This window comes from Diorhabda carinulata, chromosome 6, assembly GCF_026250575.1.
Source record: "Diorhabda carinulata isolate Delta chromosome 6, icDioCari1.1, whole genome shotgun sequence".
In the NCBI taxonomy this organism is placed as follows: domain Eukaryota; kingdom Metazoa; phylum Arthropoda; class Insecta; order Coleoptera; family Chrysomelidae; genus Diorhabda; species Diorhabda carinulata.
In genome coordinates this window covers 24,938,437-24,956,234 of record NC_079465.1, presented here as the reverse complement: position 1 = coordinate 24,956,234, position 17,798 = coordinate 24,938,437, and the positions used below count along the sequence as shown (strand labels likewise).

Genomic DNA, 17,798 nt, shown 5'->3' with positions numbered 1-17,798 from the left:
GAAAAGGAGTTAAACATGAATCTTTAGGCCAAAAGTGAACGTCCCAGCTTGTCCATCGAAAGTTAGACCATAAATTACACTCATAGAACAAGAATCAATGAGCTAGTAAGAAGTAGAGTAAAGAATATGGCTCTATTCTCAAGAAAAGAAGAGATTATTAAACTGGACACGACGACCAAGCTCCAACTTATCAGAGCTATTAGAAAAGGAGTTAAACATGAATCTTTAGGCCAAAAGTGAACGTCCCAGCTTGTCCATCGAAAGTTAGACCATAAATTACACTCATAGAACAAGAATCAATGAGCTAGTAAGAAGTAGAGTAAAGAATATGGCTCTATTCTCAAGAAAAAAAGAGGTTATTAAACTGGAGACGACGACCAAGCTCTAACTTATCAGAGCTATTAGAAAAGGAGTTAAACATGAATCTTTAGGCCAAAAGTGAACGTCCCAGCTTGTCCATCGAAAGTTAGACCATAAATTACACTCATAGAACAAGAATCAATGAGCTAGTAAGAAGTAGAGTAAAGAATATGGCTCTATTCTCAAGAAAAGAAGAGAATATTAAACTGGACACGACGACCAAGCTCCAGGAAAAGGAGTTGAACATAAATCTTTAGGCCAAAAGTGAACGTCCCAGAAAACAGGAAGGAAGTCTCATAGTTTCATCGCATGGTGATGGAGAGGAGGTGGTAGAAAGTCCTTCGAAAGGATTAGAAACACAGCGATTCGAAATTTAATTATTTCGTCAAGTTACGTCACTTTGATAAACACACTGTATCTTATGGTTATATTGTCGATATACCCTGTATTCAAATCATGAATAAATTCAAAAATTGTGATTAATTAGAAATACGTGGTAACTTACATTGGGTGTTGAAAAAAACACTTGTCGTTTGTGTAAGAAAAAAAAAAATAGCGGTTTGTAGATCGTTCGCGTTATTTTCCAATCGACGCGGTGACGAGCTTGAAATACGCGTCTATCTGAAATATATCTCGGTTACTGAAGCGAAAAACGGCGTCGAGACGTTGGAAAACGACGCGTCCGGCCTTATAATTTTACGCAAGCGTGTGGTGGTCAGGTATATTCGTATGTAACACTTACAAAAGGTGACTTTTAATAATGGTAATTTAGATAATTGATTCGCGCGATTTCTTCTATAATAATATGTACAGGGTGTTGATATATTGAATGAAAAAAAATATTAAAACACGATTTATATCAAAAATAACAAAAGGAGATCCTGAAATGACGTTAATGCTAAAAATAAGAAATTAAAAAAAGGTCTAAAAGGAAATATCAAAGGCGCGTCCGCCATTTGTAAAAAACAGATAAAAGGCGCCGCGCAAATTCGACGAATTTTTAAATTTCATTTCATTTTCACTCAGTTAGATGACAATTGCACAGTGGCAAATATTAAGGGAGGTGTATGTCTAAAAATTGACGTGACTGGCTGTTTATTAATGATGATGATGATGAATTTCTTGAAATTAAAAAGAAACCTTTTAAAAAAGCTTCTAGTCAATTTTCGAATATTACCTTTGATATCCAATTAAGTACTTCGAACTTATTTTTTAATGAAACGTAGTTTTTTTATCATACCTCGTATTATATATCCTAATATAACTACATAAACTACAAAAAAAAAATAAACGTATTCCAGAAAGTTGTCCACCAATCTAAACTTGATTCAAAATACTGTTTTTATTATAAATTTTTATTTTGGAATTTATCGAACTACCCTCGTAACAGTTTAAGTGACCAGTTGGCGTAATTACTTTAGGTTATGTTCTAATTATAACTAAAATACTAGTTGTTTTCGTAAATTTATCAAAACAACTTACATTTTAAAATAAATTTTTCAACAGAATTCCTATCAAATTCCAAATACTGTTTTTATTGCAAATCTTTATTGTCGAATTTATCGAACCACCCTCGTAGCAAATACTAATTCATATTTTTTTCATTTTTCAATCGGTGGCAGTACCTGCGAATACATTTAATGATCTTTAAAAAATGTTTGTAATTATGTTATTTTTCTAATATGTCATTGCAGCAAATTTTATTATAATTTACATACTTTCCAATAATTCAATTTCACAAAGCGCCATCTATTACAGAATAATTAAACTAATAGAAATGTACGTTGTAAACAGATTACTGTTTTCAGTGACCAGTTGGCTCACTTACTTTAGGTTATGTTGTAATTATAGCTAAAATATTAGTTGTTTTCGTAAATTTATCAAAACAACTTACTTTTTAAAAGAAATTTATTAACACAAAATTCCATATCAAAGTGCAAAGTTCAAGTATATTTATTAACCTTATTTAAATAGTAATAAACAATTAAAATCTGAAGCTTGAACTTTGTATTATCTTATCTAAATTGTAAAACGTCCATTTTTACGAATTTATTTAGTAATTAGGTGCGAAATAATGACTGCTTTAGCTAAAGGTAAGTGAAAACAATACAGTTTCACCGAGTAGTATTAAAACATATGGTGAGTGTAATAAAAATCAAGTTATATTATTTGTTATTAATTGCTTAGGTATTTTCATTGTTGGTGCTAAACGTACCCCTTTTGGTACATTCGGAGGTAAATTAGCAAAAACTCATATAACAGATCTACAGGTAACTGCCTCCAAAGCGGCTTTAGCTGCTTCAAACGTTAATCCAGAATGGGTGGATACAGTGGTTATTGGAAATGTAATGCCAGTAAGTTATATCCATATACATCCTGATTGAATAAAGACGTGAATAATTAAACGAAAATTTATTATTTCAAAACGATTAAATAAAAGAAATGTATAGATAATGATGAATTTGATAATAGAAATACCAATAAGAATAAATTTATGATTTGTGAATATTTTTTAGTCTGTTGCAGCTGATGGAGGATTCTTAGCAAGACATGTCCTTTTAAAATCAGGAATACCTCTGGAAAAACCAGCTTTCTCAGTAAACAGGCTGTGTGGGTCAGGATTCCAATCAATTATCAATGGATTACAAGTAAGAAATGTGTTAGTAATGATGTAAAGTACATTCAATAGAGTTTTATTTGTAAAATTTCATATGGTTACGTCTTGAAATGTGGCAACAGGGTTTTTTATAATTTCCAACTCAAGTTATCCAAAAAAAAATCCATTAATCCAAAAGTATTGGAAAAAATACAAACATATCGCATTTTTAGGTTATATTTTCTGTTTTCCTATGATTTTTTATAGAAATTGATGAAAAAAAGACTTTTTTAAATTTATTTTTCATTTTTTGTGTTAAAAAATGTGTTAGTATTTATTTAAAGTGCATTCAATTGAGATTTATTTTCAACATTTCAGAGGGTTACGCCTTGAAATGTGGCAACAGGGTTTTTTTATAATCTCCAACTCAGTTATAATAAAAAAACTCTTTTAATTCAAAATTGTTAACATATATACAAATATTTCGCATTTTTAGGTTATGTTCTTTGTTTTCATATGATTTTCCATATAAAAATATGAAAAAACAGCTGTTTTCACGTTTATTTTCCATTTTTTGTGATTATTTTAGATTTTAAAATATGTGGGTGACAAGATTTATACGTTTAACTTAATTTTTTGAATTGAAACTGTTCCCTATTTTTTGGTTTATTCATATATATCAAAATATTACTAAAATTACAAAAAAAAGCACATCAATTAACTATTTCATTTAATTTTCTTAATCTAAAGCTAGAAACTTTTTTTTTAGATTCAAATTATGAATTTATAGTTATTTTTTCGTATTTTTCAAATTTTTCTTACAGAAATTTCATTTGGTAGTATAATAAAACAGTAATGATATACATTTATTACTAAATAAAAAATACAAACTTACTTTAACTTCGCTTAAAAAACAAAACTGAATGTTTTTAAATAAACACTAACCTAAAATACACACAATATTTATAAGTACAAAAACACATAAAAAAGCACGAGAAAAAACACCGAAATGAAATAAAATAATTAAAACTGAGTAGTAAACAATTAGAATAAGAAGTGACGCCAAAAACATAACCTCAAAGTACAAAACTTCTAGATCACTCTCATAGAACTCACTTTATGAATCAGAGTTACACCAGAACTGTCCTTAAGTGCTTAAACTCGTCCTACGAGTGAAATTATAGGCAGTTTACGTTAATATGTTTTTTATATAAAATTATACGTACTAAAATATATTGTTTATGAAAAATATCATCAATATTTATCGAATTTTATTCAGGATATTTCAGTTGGTTTGGCAGAAATCGCGTTAACGGGAGGGGTTGAAAATATGTCATCCCTGCCTTATATAGTAAGAAATATAAGATTCGGAAATATCCCACTGGGAGTATCTCCCATATTAGAAGATGCTATGACGCAAAGTAGCACCGATACAGTTTGTAATCTAAACATGGCTCTGACTGCTGAAAAACTAGGCGAACAATTCAAATTATCCAGAAAGGAAATAGACGAATTTAGTTTTACGTCACAACAACGTTGGAAAGCAGGTGATTTTATACGAATGTGAATATTCACTCGCCTATCTCATTATTGCTTATATTGTCACGAACTAACCCGCTGATATAAATATCGTGAAGCCGATCCTGTTGTAATATGTTGGCGGACGCGCTATTTATATTTATTTTTTTGTAACTGTTTTTATAGACAACAAACAACAAGAATAAGATCTTAGAAATTGTCTACATAATAACGGTTACAAAAAATTAATACGAATAACCGTAGAACAGGATCGGCTTCACGGTTATACCAGTGGGTATCGATATGTTTCCATCTTTGTTTGGGACTCTATACTGCGACAAATGATTTTCCCAGGTTTTTCCATCAGGTCTAGATGTTTGTGGTGTGTTCTAGAAAATTATTTCTCACGGTAGTGGGATTTATTATATCATTAATCTCTGAAAAGCTTGTGGAACAGTTTGAAATTTCGAGTGAAAATACTATATTTTTCGGAGGAATTGAGTTTTTTCATTTAATTCAAATAAAAATAGATGTTTGATGATTTTTTATCGGTAAAATACAATTTACAAAACACGTTTTTAAAGCTAGGAGGATTAGAATTATAGTCCATTCGTTTATCTGATTGAAAGCAATAAAAATAAGGTTAATATACATAAAGTGTTAATTTTAATAATATAAAATGATATTTTAATTTCGGATTATTGAAAATAGTACTAAATTTGCTTTTTTAACTGAATGAATGGACTATAATTTCTTGTTTATGTTAAATAGGACATATCCACCGGAGTAGCCGATATAGCTTTAACGGGAGGCGTGGAAAACTTATCGCAAAGTCCTTATATTGTTAGAAACATAAGATTCGGGAACATCCCTTTGGGACAACCCCCAATTTTCGAAGACGCGATGTGGACGGGCCTCATGGATAGTTATTGTAACATACCGATGGCGTTAACTGCTGAAAAACTTGGGGAACAATTCAAATTGACAAAGGACGAAGTCGATGCTTTCTCGTATACGTCTCAGCAGAGGTGGAAAGCAGGTGAAACCATTTTCGTTTCATTTTCTTTCACTGATGCACGCTTTAATACTCAGCTTTTGTCGTTTTAACTTACTGATAGTTGGCTTTATGTCTAATGTGACTGAGTATGTTTGAAAATGAATATTTTTTTTTCGCTTCATTAGCCAACGACGCTGGAAAATTTAAAGATGAAATCGTACCGGTTCCGATAAAAGAAAAAAAGGAAATTGTCAATTTCGAGGTAGATGAACACCCAAGGCCATGGACCACGCCTGAAATGTTGACTAAATTACCGTCACTTTTCAAAAAGGACGGTTTGGTTACAGCCGGATCAGCTTCGGTAAATATTTTTAGTTATAAACCAATTTATTTGATGTTACCCCCTGTATATATATCATTTTTATTTCACTTACTGGAACAATATTAAGATTATTTACATCATCGGTATTTTTTAGTGAACCACATTGTAAATTTAATCTTTTATTTGGGGAAACAAAAAATAACGGAGAAAAGTAATTAGACAAATCAATTTTCACCTACAATGTAATTTTTTAATGAAAAGGTAGCAACGAAGTTATCGCGTCATAAATTAACATTTGACACTTTTAAATTGACATTAGCATTTATCATAGATCTGATTACGAACCAGTTTTTAGTTCTGTGTTTTCGAATTACATAGATTTGTACCATGATATATTCAGAATCAATTATAACAGATCTCGATTTTGAAGAAACATAAAAAACGCAAAAAAGCTTTAAATGAATAAATTTTCATTTAATTATTATTGTTTCATATATTTTTTAAAGAGAGTAGTACAATCAAGGTAGCAATGAAGTTATCGCGTCATAAATTGACGTTTGACTGTTTTAAGTTGACATTAGTATTTATCATAGATCTGATTAGGAACCAGTTCCGAATTATTAGTTCTGTGTCTTCGAGTCAAATCGATTTGCACTATCATAGAATCAGAATCGATTTTAGCAGATCTCTATTTTATCGTTCATAGGAATATTTGCTGAATTGAAATTTTATTCGATTTCTTCATATTAGAAGAAATATTTAAGTATCGGCAACGTTGTTAATTGAAAATGAACTTTTTCAAAAGGACTAATAAAAAATAGTCGAAGGTAGATTAGTGATTTTTCCCAAATAAAAAAGGAAATTGATGCCAGAAAACAAAAAAAAATGTTATTTATATAATATAAAACGTCTCCAACATCGCCAGACATCACTTTTTTCTTTATTTCTTAGGGTATAAGTGATGGTGCTGCAGCGGTTGTGGTAGCTAGCGAAGCTTCTCTGTCTAAATACAACTTAAAACCTTTAGCTAGAATAGTAGCGCATTCCGTAGTTGGTGTTGAGCCTTCCATTATGGGATTCGGTCCCTCTCCTGCCATAAGAAACATACTTAAAGCTACAGGAAAAACTTTGGAAGATATCGATCTAATCGAAGTAAGTACTTGAACGATGTACGCCACAAATGATCAAATTTCACCGTTTTTCCAGATTAATGAGGCGTTCGCAGCTCAAACTTTAGCTTGTGCTAAAGATTTGAAGCTGGACATGAACAAATTGAACGTAAACGGTGGGGCTATAGCCGTAGGACATCCCCTAGCAGCTTCCGGGTCTAGAATAACCGGCCATCTTGTGTATGAACTAAAGTATGTTTCAAACGACTTTATTCAATTTTCTTTTTTTTTTATATATCAATGTGTTAATTGCAGGAGAAGAAACGGAAAACTTGCAATCGGATCTGCTTGTATTGGTGGTGGTCAAGGGATTGCTATTATGATTGAAAATATATAGGGTGGAACAATGAAAAAAGTTTTTTTATACTAATACAATAAATGTTTTGTTGAGACTGCTAATTTTGGATTATTGACTTCATATATTTTTATAAAAACATGTAATTGTTCAATATATTTGTATTATCTACAATTGTTATATTAAAATGGCGGTTTTTATTTCGTTTTTTATTTATTTATACCCTAAATTCCCAACAATATAATTTATTTTTTGTAATTTGAACAATATTGAATCCACGTGATTATCAGTTGAACTTTGAAAGTGAAAGGCACGTGCATAAATTTGACAGCTGTCATACAATTAATTTGTGAGCTATAGCAATTTTTGTTATTTTGAAAATATCGATAAAAAGAATTTATTGTGTGATTTTGACAAAAAAAAACCTACTGAAGCCAATAGTTGGATTGGTAAACATTATTCGGGCTTCGCTCAAGGATAATGAACTATTTGCCCCCCAAAAAGACTGTTACCGACGAAACCATAAAAAAAGTCCACAAAATAATTTCAGATGACTGTAAAGTGAAAATGAGACCTTTACGATATAAAATCAAACTGATATGGTTAAGGTATCAGTGCTTTGGCATGCACATGGTATAATATTCAACAACTATCTTCAAAAGATAAAACCCATAAACTCGCGAATATTCCGTAGTGTGACTAAGGAAAAATGACCCCATTTTAAAAAGAAGTACTCAAAATAAACGTCAAAATTGCTTGAATTATTGCCTCCACATCCGCTGTATTCTCCAGACCTTGCTACCAGCGACTTTGTCCTGTTCTTATACCTCGAGAGAATGTTTGTTGGATAGAAATTTTGCACTGATTAAGAGATTATTGTCGAAACTGAAGCCTAATTTGAAGTTTTGTGTATTTATATCTATAGAAATTATTTGGGGTACATTAAAAGTAAAACCACTTCCAATGCGGATATGATTGAAGACATATGTCAAAACATATTGTCCTCAAGAAGTTCTACTATACCATTATTTTATTAAAACTAATTTCACAGATCGAAGTAAATCAAACAATATATTAATGGTACAAATATAGCGATTTAATAAATAAATTTACTTACTTCACTAAGTCATTTTATCAAATCTTCTTTCCTGTAGTAAATATTAAACATTTTTTCTACCTATGTTCATTCTAACTAACATTAAGTTTTAAATAATCGAGTTTCTAGTCAAAAATCATATGACTTATCTTTGCATTTGCTTGGGATAATGAAAATTATGCATATTATGTGTATCCAATCACTTATCATATTAATAATGACCCACTCTTTACTAAAATTTATTCATAATTATGGATAACTATATACTTGTATCATCTAAACAATTTCAAACATTATTTGAATCCAGTGGTACCAACTTTTTTTTACTAAAATGTCTGGTTACGTAACTTCTTTAACTGCCTGACTACATTAAAAATTTAAATTTAGCAACTGAACTTTATTCATCACAGATATGAAATTTTAAAAACTACGAAACATCATTATTATCATTAAATTAAGTTAAAAGGGAACCTTCTATATTGTTTTGACCCGTAGGTCATTTTCTGACGACGTTACAACTAGCCGCCATATTGTCTTGTGCGTTATTTACATTAAAATTATGGTTATATTGGTGTTTTATTTTCGTGTTTTTTTGGCCAGATAAATTTATTTCAATACAAAAAGCGTTCGAAATAATAAATTTTCTATACACAAACGAAATAAAGTTTTTGTTTATCCACCACGACAATATGGCCGACGTCTCAAATCGAAATGACCTATAGTACATATTAAGGCTAGTTTACACGGATCCAGTAACTTTTATATTTGCGTATATTGAATATTTTATAAATCTATATTGAAATGGTCCGAAAATTCAATTAAACTGAAACATTTTGGCTTAGTCAATTAAAGAGAAAGCTAAAATCTCTGCAACATTCAATACTACATACATAATGAAACTCCAAATGAGAAAAAACTTGCCCAAATGGCTTCAATAATTGATGATTTGAGAAAGTTAAATAAAATTATTTTATTTGAATTCATTTTTTAAGCTGGACTCGAATCATTCTTTAAGGTTTGCAAGCCAATAATTAGTATGTCTTGACATTGGCGGCAACTACTCAATACCTGAAAATCACCCTTTATAATAGTATGATTTTGACAGATGACAGTTGACATATTAAGTATGGTTGTACGATTCAATCAGTACGTCAAATTTCTTAGTAAAGAGAGGTTGAATTTGTCTGTGAAAATTATTTATATTTTCAGTTCAATTCGTTTATTATTTTGTAATAAATATTGCAGTTGTGCAATAAGAATCTTTTAATTAATAATGTAACGATTAAATATTTATTTATTAAAAAAGTGTATGAGTGTTTGTTTAGTGTCCATCTGTTTGAATATTATACAGTAACCCCAAGTATTTAACTTTTAATAACAAAATGACGTCTTCGAATGACGATATTATTAAAGCTATTCTTCAGTACCAAGAAAGATTGGATAGATACAACCAGAATAAAAATGAAGACAAGGTAAGATTTTTTTCTAAAATTTTCCGAATTGGTAAGTAAATTTAAACGTCTAGTCAAAGTCTCCAATTTGCATAAGTCGTTTTTATATTATATAGCTTAGGTGCTTCCTCGGTATTTGTTAATTATTTACTGATTTACGAGAAACAAATCAAAATTTAGAATGTTGTCTATATATTTAGATGCTGTATGTTATTGGAAAATTGAGTAAGCTCCAAATTAGAACTCTACATTTAGAAACCACTGGTATTGGTAGGACTGTTAATGCATTAAAAAAGCTGGGTGGTTCAGTAGGTGACGCAGCTAAAGATTTGGTTACTTCATGGAAATTTATGGTGTTGGAGGAGGAAAAAGCAGCACAAGAGACTTCTCTCGGTATTTAATACGTGATCTTGAAATTTTTGATCAGTTTTTTCATCTATATTTTGCTTTACAGAAGATGATGCAGATTCTGTATATTCAAGTGAAAATGAGAATAAAGACTGTCAAAAACAAGACTCGTCTAAAGAAAATATAAGTCATTCAGAGAATGAGAGTGAGGGTTATGGTAGCAAACCAGAAATTCGTAGAAATAGTAAAAATGAAGTAGAAAGTAATTTGTGTAAATATAACAAAGGTGATAGTAGAAGTAAATCCAGTAGCTCATCGTCGTCATCTTCAGAATCATCATTGTCGTCAGCAGAATCTGAAAAGGAGGCTTATAGCAAACGCAAAGAACACCATTCTCGAAAAAGAATTCATTCGTATAATTCTAGTTCGGATGATAGAGAAACACATCACTCTAAAAAGTTTAAGAATGATAGTGATCGATCTAGTCAAGATAACCACAAAAATAAATCCTCTAAAGAAAGTAGGGGTGATAAGCATGAAAAAAGTGATAATAAACACAGAGAAATCTCAGAGAAGCACAAGAAGAATTCAGATAAATGTAAAGAGAGCTCCTATCGATCTGAATCCAAGCATAAATCAAAGAAAGATACTGAAAGTGAATCGAAGCACAAATCTGATAAAAAATATGATGAAGGAAAACATAAAAAAGATTCTGAAACAGTAAAATCGAGTCATAACACCAAAAAGCACGAGGAAAAGGAAAATAGTCGTCATAAGTCAGATAAGCATAAAAATGAAAAGACTGATAAGCACACTAAATCTAGTCATTCCTCTAAAGATAAAGAGTCGCGTCATTCTAGTTCAAGCAGTAAAAGAGACTCAAAAATAGAGAAAAAATCTTCTGAAATTAAATTAAAAGACAGTATAAAAGAAGATAAAACAAAAGACATATACAAATCAAAAGATTCTCATACAAGTTCATCTTCAAAACATAAATCTAGTAATTCTGAAGATCCGGCTAAAAAGAAAGTTAAATTAGACAAAATTTCGAATGCTACAAAGAAAGAAATTGTGCACGGTATTGATTCGGGTTCAGGAGCAAGTTTTGCAGAAGCTTTAGGTATGTGCGGTCCTATGGCGCCTAATTCTAAAAAGAAATCTGATAAACCTAAGATTACTCAAAATCCCACTAGATCATTGGAAAACGTCGAAACGGAATCTACAAAAAATAGGAAATCGAAAAATGACGATAGTGGAAGCTCTTCTTCTAAAATCGTAAGTAAAAATCAATTTTAGATCGTAATTTATGATTCATTTTGACCTTTTGTTCATTTACAATGTTATTCTTTATCATCTTGCTTATTATAGTGGTAAATTATACAATGTGTTTCAAAATTGTGGTATATTTGTTGTATAAAATTGTTTGTTTATCAGGTAGTACCTGAATTATTAAAAGAAGAACCAATAGAGCCTTTGAACGTTTGTTTATCTAGTCTTCTACCAGAGATTACCCCGAATTACAAACCATTAGGAATATCTTTAGATACACAGCCCAAACGTTTATATACAGATGACGAAGCATTAAGTAGAGTGATGACAAACAAAAATCAAAGATAAAAATAAGTTTTTCATCATAAACTTTTAGATTTAATACTAATTAGACAATTAGACTAGGTTTAGATTTTTTTTCCAATCTGCTCTGTTTCCAAAATATGTGAATCACTTCCAAAGGAGGCTATTTTCTGGGTACCCTTCGGTGTCATGAGGTAATCCACAAACATAGGATTACCATTTTTGTAGAGAAACATTTTGTTAGTGGGGCTTGAGGTTTGAAATGAGTGGAAGTTCATTTATATCATCTCTATTTTAAATATTTGTATCTTTTTGTGTTAAAAATAAGTTTTATCATTTATTATGAGGTTTTCAAGTCAAAAATTGACCAGTTATGCTTTTGGATTACCAATTAAAAAAAAATATTCTTTTATTGCAGTTCACGATTTGAAATGAGTGGTAGTTTATTTGTATCATCTTTATTTTCAAATATTTGTATCTCTTTGTGTTAAACATAGATTTTTGGTACCCAACCATCACCTATTAGGAGGTTTGCAATAATTTTTATTTAAAAAAATTATCCCTGCGGATTACCAATTTTTTGGAAAAACATTTTGTTAGTGCTATTTGCACAGTTTGATATGAGTGGTAGTTCATTTGTATAGGCTTCTATATCAAATATCTTTATCTCTATTTAAATTTTTTTCTTTTTCTGGGTACCATTTTTGTGCAATCTCTATATGGATGAACTTTTTGAAATAAAGCTTGGGCATGTAATATAGACGACATATATTTATAGATTGTTGTTTTTTTTATATCAATCCCCTTATTTTGATTAATCTACAAATTTATTTTGATTTGGAGGTGTATAAACCTATAAAAAGGATCTTTTTTGGTAATTTTGTTGGGTTTAGCTCCATCAAATATTGTTTTTACATGAAATATTCTTTCATATGGTACACCCAGAGCTTCACCAATGCATTTGTTTCAGAACTAAAGTTTATTCCGGAAATAAAACCGTTGGAAAAGTCGAAAGCTTGTTCCAACTATGCGTTAGAGTACTACAAGATAATATTGACGGTACGTTTCGCTTTTATTTTTAGGTACCAAATGATGTAATATTTTTATCTTTCAGCATTAGAATATACGGGTGGTGTTCCTTATATAATCCTCAAGCCGATAATGGAAAGGGCTACAGCAGATCAGATATTTAATTTGGAGCACCACAACCCGTATCTGATTGAGGATACCGACGAATTGTGGCAGTTGCATTGTCAGAAAGATTTCAGGAATAAACAGAGGGAGGAAATGGAATCGTGGCGTGACATGTACATGCGTTGCTTAGACGAAAGGGAAGCCAAATTAAATGCCGTTAAAGCGAATATAAAATTATCGCAAGATAAATCGATACCGGTTAGGACTACTAAACTCGCTTACATTGATTCCGAGTTCGTTAAACCGCCGAGGAACGTCGCTAAAAGACAAGCCAAAAACGGTACCATCAATACCGATAGGAAAATAACGACTACTCAAAAATTGACGGCTTTAGCTCAATCTGGGGAAGCCGGTAAAGTATCCGTTCCGGATCCTGGAAGAAAAGCCGCAGATAGGGGTAAATGTTGTTAAGGGATTTTTATTACAAGGGATATGAATGTTTTATTGGTTTTTAGGTGGTAGTAGTGGTGCTGTTAGTAGTGCAACGGTGATGAAAGCAAAGAAGGCGCCTCTCATGGCAAAAACTTTATCGTTTATGAAAAATAGATTCAGAAGGTGAAAGGAATTTGTTGGGAAGCGTCACGAAGTGGTCTTATATTTTTGAACAAGGAGAATTTTATGTAATTTTTTATGCATTATTTTCGACTGTAAGAATTGAATCAATTAATTGAGGTTAGTTCGTTTCAACCCCCTGTTGTTTAAATTTTATCATTGCGAGTAACTTTGTTCTTGTTGTGATTAGAATCCTTAGAATAATATTTTTTCGAAATTAATTAATTCCTTTTTAGTATTAGTTCATTTTTTTATCAAAATTATTTATGCCTCTATTTTTTGTGATATGTTGGTTTTTATGCACCATTGTGATTTTAAGTCGTTAAAATTTACCAAATTTTGATTTTCTTAAAAATTTTTTGGTTTTTAAATTATTTCAATGAAAAGATTCTTTCGTAATACATTAATAGATTTTGCTTGGTACATGACCATCATAAGTTTATTTTTGGTACACTATCATCGTTTATTTTAAGGTGCCATTTTTAAAAAATCCCATTTTATCCAAAAATCAATAAATTATTCTTGTGGATTACTAATTTTGTGAAAAAACATTTTGTTAGTGCAGTTTACGGTTTGATATGAGTAGTAGTTCATTTGTCTCATCTTTATTTCCAAATATTAATGACCTTTTGTACTAAGAATGTAATTTTGGTACACAACCATCACCTGTTATGAGGATTTCAAATAAAAAAATGACTAGTTGTACATGTGGATTACTAATTTTTCAAAAAAACATTCTTAAAATGCAGTTTACGTTTTGAAATGGGTGATAGTTCATTTATATCATCTTTATTTTTAATTATGTGTCTTTTGGCACTAAAAATAGGTTTGTGGTCCCAACCATCACTTTTTTTGAGGATTTCAATCCCTTTTTATTCAAAAATTGGTTAATTATATCTTTGGATTACCAATTTTTCGAAAAAACATTCTTTTATTGCGGTTTACGGTTTGAAATAAGTGGTAATTCATTTGAATCAGCTTTTATTTCGAAAATCTATGACCTTTTGCATTGAAAATATTTGTTTGGTATATTTGCAGTACCTATTATGAGGTAACATTTTTTTAAGTTGTTTTTTATCTAAAAGTAAATCATTTAATCTTGTGGATTGTCAATTTGGTAATAAACACATTTTTATAAGTTTTTAATTCAAACATTTTAGTCTTTATGTATTGGTAATTCATTTGTATCATTTTTATTTTCAAATATTTATGTCTTTTTCTTTTTTTAATCCTTTTTTTCTTCAAAAATTAATCAATTATACTGGTGGATTACAAATTTTTAAAATTTATTGATTCTGATGTACAAAACGATATACTTTGGTTTACCAGTTTTTAAAAAAAAGTTACAAGAAACTTTTACAAATAATTTTACAAGCTGATAAAGTACCATATGAAATATTTCAGATTTTTGTACAATAATAGCCTTTGTTTGATAAAAAATTGTCAGTTGAATAGGTTTGGTGCTCCATTTTCTCAAATTTACATCATTTTCTTAAAATTTTTAATACAAGTGGACGATTTGATATATTTTTGGTCCATCTTTATTAGTTCAATTTGTACATACCCTTGTATAAATTTTGTACGTAGATATTATGATTTTTAAATGGATGTGACAGTCGAGGAAGAATTCCAAAAATGGGTTTTCTGGATGAATTGGAAGTTTAAAATTATTAAGTCTTCCTCGACTTTATTCTAAAATTGTGAAATTTTCAAAAATTCTTATTCGTGTGATATGAATTATATTTATAATTATTGTTAATTAGAGTTTATTCATTATTAATGCAATAAATAATTAAAAACATAAATTACAATGAGTTTTTATTTTGTCTTAGCCTTTATTTGACAGACCAGGAGGAATTACACCCCAATTTTCTGATTCCTGTCCATTAAAGTACTGAAAGAGTATAGAAAATCTTTATAACTCGTGGAAAACTCCTCGAGTTCCCATTGACATTTCTCTGGGATTTTTGGCATTGAAATAAAATATGTATGAACATTCATAATAGCCTAATAAAGTTTCCAAAACCTATGAACATTAGGTTCCTTCAAAACAACTCATATTCTCAAATGTTTCTATTCAATATAAAAAAATCCTCACCAAAGATGTCTTTTAGCTTAACTTTAAGTGTCACTAACGAACATAAAAGGACGACAGGACCCATTTTTTGCAAAGAAAATCTCATCTTCCCAGAAAAGTTTCAATGAGAACCCTAGAAAAAAACGGACAATCACTAATCAGATTCCTTCCAGTCTATGAATCCTATTTATATTTTTAAAATAACAATAAATTATTATCAAAACTATTTTTTTTTGTTATAAAAACAAACTCCATTAAAATTAATAAACTTTTCCATACGTTTGTACCAACTTTTCAAGCACTTTTTCCACTCTTGACTCCCACAGCTTCTTTTTGTATCGAAAATCATTAACCACACACTTTCTTTCCATATTAGTGAACAAAATAAAATCATTGAGTGACAAATCATCATTACTAGGGCTACAGCCTTATAGGAGAGTCTCAAATGCCATTTTTCCCAATATCTTGTGTAGACCATCTAATTTGCTGCACCATCTTCTGAGACCCCGTCTCTCCATCTTACCCTTGCAGTTGGACGGGCTGTTGTTGATGCTTGTCCTACTAATTGTGTTTGTTGTCCAAATCAGGACTATATGGTGGATAATTAATCAATTTGACTGTATAGCAGGTTTTTGATTGAGTAGAAGAATTAAAGTTATGCAATGTTTCACAAATTTCTCTGATAAATACATTTAGAGTTGACTTTGATATAGTGCTCCAAATGATCAGTATTGTTAAAGAAACCATTTGCGTCGATGTCCTTGTTTCACAATTTTTATTATGTTTTGTTCGTCTTAGAAGACACAAATTTGCCATCTGTGAATATTCACAGCCTTTGATACACTTTTAGCAAGATTGTTTGAAAATTCAACGTGTATTAGTCAGGGTATACGGAATGATTGATGCTATTAATACAAAAAAATATTTTAATCTAACGGTAAGTATGATACATAACAATATTCTTCATTAAATTCAAGAACAGCATAGATTTTTTTTAAACATAACGACAAAATTTTGGAACAAAACGCGGATTTGAGATGGAAACAGCACTAATCACATTCAACAACGTAATGTTTAAAAAAAATTAGTGCTGGTAATTTACACCTAAAACAGCAGTGACAGTCAGTGTTGCCAATGTCAAAAATATAACTTATAATATATCTAAAATCAATTGTAGAAATAAAAGAATTTAATTAAAGTTTCGGAGAATTTATTGAATTGTATATCGAATTTACAACACTGTATCTAACAATATTGTGTTTTACAGCAATGTATTACTATAGAATGTGGATGTTTTACTATCTCGCTCTAATTATTGAAGTCGAATCCTCAATGAAACGGCTATTCAATTATCTAAATTGGTATTAGATATCCACGTATAATCCTTAACCTCAATTTAAATTTTTCTATAAGACTATATTTTTGAAAATTTGACTAAAAATATGTAACAATTCCAATCGTTGCGATGACGTCATTACGTTCACTCATATCTACGATCCAATAGTAGAGCTGAATTAAAGTAGACGTTGAGAAGTATAATTACCATTTTGCACCTGAATCAGATGAAGTATTACTGTTATGCACAACGAATACCAAACTATCACAATAAAGGACATTTTTATTAGACTAGTATATATAAATCATTTAAATAGTTCGTTCGAACGAAGTTCAAATATGTATTGGTTTATTAGAATTTAGTTTTAAGTTAATAAAGTAATTTATTCAAACTTTTGATTTATTTTCAAACACTCCATATGTAATAATATTTACATTAATGGTTAAAACACTCCTAATGCATTCCTCTTGTGAAGGAGAATGGAGGGGAGTAAACGTTAATCTCGAAAATGTCTATCGGAACGCACCCTATAGTAAAAAAATCATAGAATTATTAGTTCTGTGCGTAAACATAAAAAACTTTTTATTTTCAATAAATGTGATATTATAAACACGACAGAATGAAAAATTAATTGTATGAAAGTTGATATCGAATATTTAATTAAGGTTATTAAGGTTAAAAATATACCAAAAAACAATAATACGGCAGTAATAAAATCTCTTAGAACGCGCACACGCAAACAAATATCCAATTATTCAAACCGCGCTCTTTTCCTTTTTTTTTAAATAAATATATATTGAATTTTAATTTCGTGTGAAATAATGTTTAATTTTTTCATAAATGGCGCTAAATGACGTCCGAAGCATTTTAAATACATAGTTTACCGCGAAATTAATATTATCTGTCAATATAGAA

The 17,798-nt window shown here is 30.0% G+C and overlaps 3 protein-coding genes across 6 annotated transcripts in view; 2 read left to right on the top strand and 1 right to left on the bottom strand.

Moving 5' to 3' along the window:
- The window catches only part of LOC130895627 (serine/threonine-protein phosphatase rdgC), a 40,269-nt gene extending 31,729 nt beyond the window's left edge, over nt 1–8,540 (bottom strand). The window contains exon 1 of one of the 3 annotated variants that reach the window (XM_057803041.1): nt 8,375–8,540. The gene's annotated coding sequence lies outside the window, so the exon portion shown is untranslated. Of the gene's footprint in view, nt 1–865; nt 1,190–3,851; nt 4,042–8,374 lie in introns of those variants that run through there. The other 2 variants (XM_057803040.1, XM_057803039.1) reach the window with 2 other exon arrangements.
- LOC130895631 (3-ketoacyl-CoA thiolase, mitochondrial) lies at nt 2,158–7,457 on the top strand. 2 transcript variants are annotated; one of them, XM_057803048.1, is made up of 8 exons: nt 2,158–2,453; nt 2,548–2,714; nt 2,877–3,008; nt 4,236–4,503; nt 5,657–5,832; nt 6,745–6,945; nt 7,000–7,154; nt 7,218–7,457. In XM_057803048.1, exons 1-8 carry the CDS (start codon nt 2,435–2,437, stop codon nt 7,297–7,299), a joined length of 1,200 nt encoding a protein of 399 aa, XP_057659031.1. In that variant the 5' UTR covers nt 2,158–2,434; the 3' UTR covers nt 7,300–7,457. The 2 variants fall into 2 exon arrangements, with proteins under 2 accessions (XP_057659031.1, XP_057659032.1); XM_057803049.1 differs by lacking the exon at nt 4,236–4,503 and adding an exon at nt 5,246–5,513 and having other exon boundaries at nt 2,163–2,453.
- Nucleotides 8,541–9,475: 935 nt separating the features above from the next.
- On the top strand, nt 9,476–13,978 carry LOC130895497 (transcription elongation factor B polypeptide 3). The gene is made up of 7 exons (XM_057802821.1): nt 9,476–9,825; nt 10,005–10,197; nt 10,259–11,427; nt 11,587–11,766; nt 12,696–12,783; nt 12,839–13,315; nt 13,374–13,978. The coding sequence occupies exons 1-7, from the start codon at nt 9,736–9,738 to the stop codon at nt 13,475–13,477; spliced, it is 2,301 nt and encodes a 766-aa protein (XP_057658804.1). The 5' UTR covers nt 9,476–9,735; the 3' UTR covers nt 13,478–13,978.
- The last annotated feature ends 3,820 nt before the right edge of the window (nt 13,979–17,798 follow it).

Excerpts from the sequence above, each read along its gene's own strand:
- LOC130895497 (XM_057802821.1), top strand. The coding sequence starts at position 9,736 with ATGACGTCTTCGAATGACGATATTATTAAAGCTATTCTTCAGTACCAA. Across the intron at positions 10,198-10,258 it reads AGCACAAGAGACTTCTCTCG|AAGATGATGCAGATTCTGTA; the intron begins GTATTTAATACG and ends TTTGCTTTACAG. Across the intron at positions 11,428-11,586 it reads GAAGCTCTTCTTCTAAAATC|GTAGTACCTGAATTATTAAA; the intron begins GTAAGTAAAAAT and ends TTTGTTTATCAG.
- LOC130895631 (XM_057803048.1), top strand. Across the intron at positions 3,009-4,235 it reads CAATTATCAATGGATTACAA|GATATTTCAGTTGGTTTGGC; the intron begins GTAAGAAATGTG and ends AATTTTATTCAG. Across the intron at positions 7,155-7,217 it reads CATCTTGTGTATGAACTAAA|GAGAAGAAACGGAAAACTTG; the intron begins GTATGTTTCAAA and ends TGTTAATTGCAG.